This window comes from Phalaenopsis equestris, unplaced genomic scaffold (assembly GCF_001263595.1).
Source record: "Phalaenopsis equestris unplaced genomic scaffold, ASM126359v1 Scaffold197529, whole genome shotgun sequence".
NCBI classification, from domain to species: Eukaryota; Viridiplantae; Streptophyta; class Magnoliopsida; order Asparagales; family Orchidaceae; genus Phalaenopsis; species Phalaenopsis equestris.
Window position 1 is genome coordinate 1 of NW_018217478.1, and position 2,125 is coordinate 2,125.

General features: G+C 36.5%; 1 protein-coding gene across 1 annotated transcript; it reads right to left on the reverse strand.

Moving 5' to 3' along the window:
- Positions 1-205: 205 nt before the first annotated feature.
- LOC110035383 (probable serine/threonine-protein kinase At4g35230) lies at positions 206-1,682 on the reverse strand (the record flags this gene model as incomplete). Its single annotated transcript, XM_020739617.1, is given in 4 exon segments — positions 206-674; positions 808-921; positions 1,025-1,189; positions 1,494-1,682. Coding segments are annotated over 4 exon segments (723 nt in total), but the record flags the coding sequence as incomplete, so codon positions are not given.
- Between the last annotated feature and the right edge of the window lie 443 nt (positions 1,683-2,125).

Below are 2,125 nucleotides of genomic sequence, written 5' to 3' on the forward strand. Positions count from 1 at the left end.
AAAAAAAAAAACATTTTAAAACCAAATGGTGCTAAATTTATGTAGCCAAACTTAGCATTGATTGGTAGTATAATGATCACAAAATTTATCCACACTAAATTTGAGTAAAGATTCTCTAACTAACAATTTCTCCACTTATGCAGACAGAAAAAAAAGTTCTGCATGACAGTTTGGGGAACAAACTCAAAACAGACAGCAAAATCAATAAAATGAACAAAAAATGAGCTCTTCTGAACACTCCAACATACGTTTTGATCCTCTGTTCATATACATCATCAAGGAAAAGAATTATAAATACCATTAATGAGTAAACCAAACGCATTAGTACTCTACATTACAATTTATGGGAGAAAAAAAAAGCCCTAATAATCACAAAATATCACACCTGATCCCAACGTTATGGGAGAATTGGGGTTTGTTCAAGTACCTCTGCCACCATTTTGCCTCTTCTTCTCAAGTCCAGCTGCTTCATTTAACATATCGGCAGAATCGCTGTTCATGTTGAGCTTGGCCAAGGCTACTGCCTGCATGTAGAATGCTGTAGGCCATTCTGGATAGATGCACTGTGCTTGCATCGCATCCCGAAGAGCGGCGTCCGGTTGATCGCACAACAGATAGCAGAGGCTTCGCCGCGCGTATACAGTGGGCGAGACCATCGTTCCAACATCTATGAACTGAATCAACAAGACGAGAAAATTACCTCTAAGTTGTCTTATTTGCGCATTTTGAAATGGAAGAATCTACCAAATTCAACATGTTATGTTCAATCTATCCACCAACAGAGGATCCAAGTGATAGCTGACAAACCTGAGAGTAACAATCAATGGCAGTCTTAAAATCCTTATCACGGAATGCAAAGTCCCCTCGTTTTCTAGCGTCGAGCATGTCCCTCATTTGTTGTGTCCATTCCTGGAAAGACAGCTGATTCCAAAAGAAGGGGAAGGGTAATACTGATGAATTCAGTTGAATAATTCTTCAATCATAAAATGCAAAATGATAACTTTCATCAAATAGTAGAGATTACCTCATTAGTTCCTTCATCGTCTCTGTAGTGTGTCATCACTAAGATTTGATGGATGGCGGTGAGGTCCATCCTCGAGCAGGCTTCGCCCATAGGAGAGAGGGGGTGTGGCGGAGTAACAGGGGCCTCTTCATGTTTCGAAATTCCGAGCATCACATGAGATGGTACCTGTAATTTTACATTCTTAATTGACTAACATAATAATCTCAATGTCTGATAATCTAAAAAAATATTTCAACTTTTCAAATGTTTCATAGAAAATTGAATGGTGATGTAACCAAGACAAAAAAGACATAATTGTGAGTAGATGAGAATGGGGAACAATTAAATAAGATAAATTATTTGGCTAATTAGGCGTCATTGAAGTAAATGAAGCCAACTATACTGCATATTTGAGAATATTTAGTAAAATCAAATTAGGAATATAAATTGAGATTACAGAGAACATAAAGCATAACAGAGATATACTTACACTAGTTTTAGTTTGTAAGGGGGAAAGTGTAGCAACTAGATCTTTGGTATTCGGGCGATCTCGAGGTTCATACTGCAAACAACGAGAAGCAAGGTCCATCAAAGCAGTAGCTTCTTCTGTGGAAAATTTCCCCTCCAAATGTGAATCCATCAAAAGTAGGATGTTCTTACCTCTTATCATATCAAGAGCCTACAGTTTAAAAATTACATCTACTTAGAAAACGATGTATCCCGCACTGAAGAAAATTATAATTTCTTTTTTACTCAGAAAACAATTTCTCACAACTTACAGATAACTTTCTGCTACAAATAAATTGGTATGAAGAAAAAAGGGAAAAATCACAGATGAAAATCAGCAATTCCTTTGGAGTTAAACACTACATATCTCAAACATGAATATTAGTTAAACTATTTTATTTTTTCCATTTTGCAAAACCACCATACAATGAGAACCCAGATTCTACAAATTTAGTTTAGCTTGCTCGTGTAACTCACTATCACGAGGCCAAACACCTATGTTGTGAATGGAGCATGCGACACACACATTTCATTAGGTGTGAATTGAATGGGAGTGTAGCAAGTTAATTGATCATATTGCAGGTAATTGGAATTCTCCTAAGTTGTTTAATTATG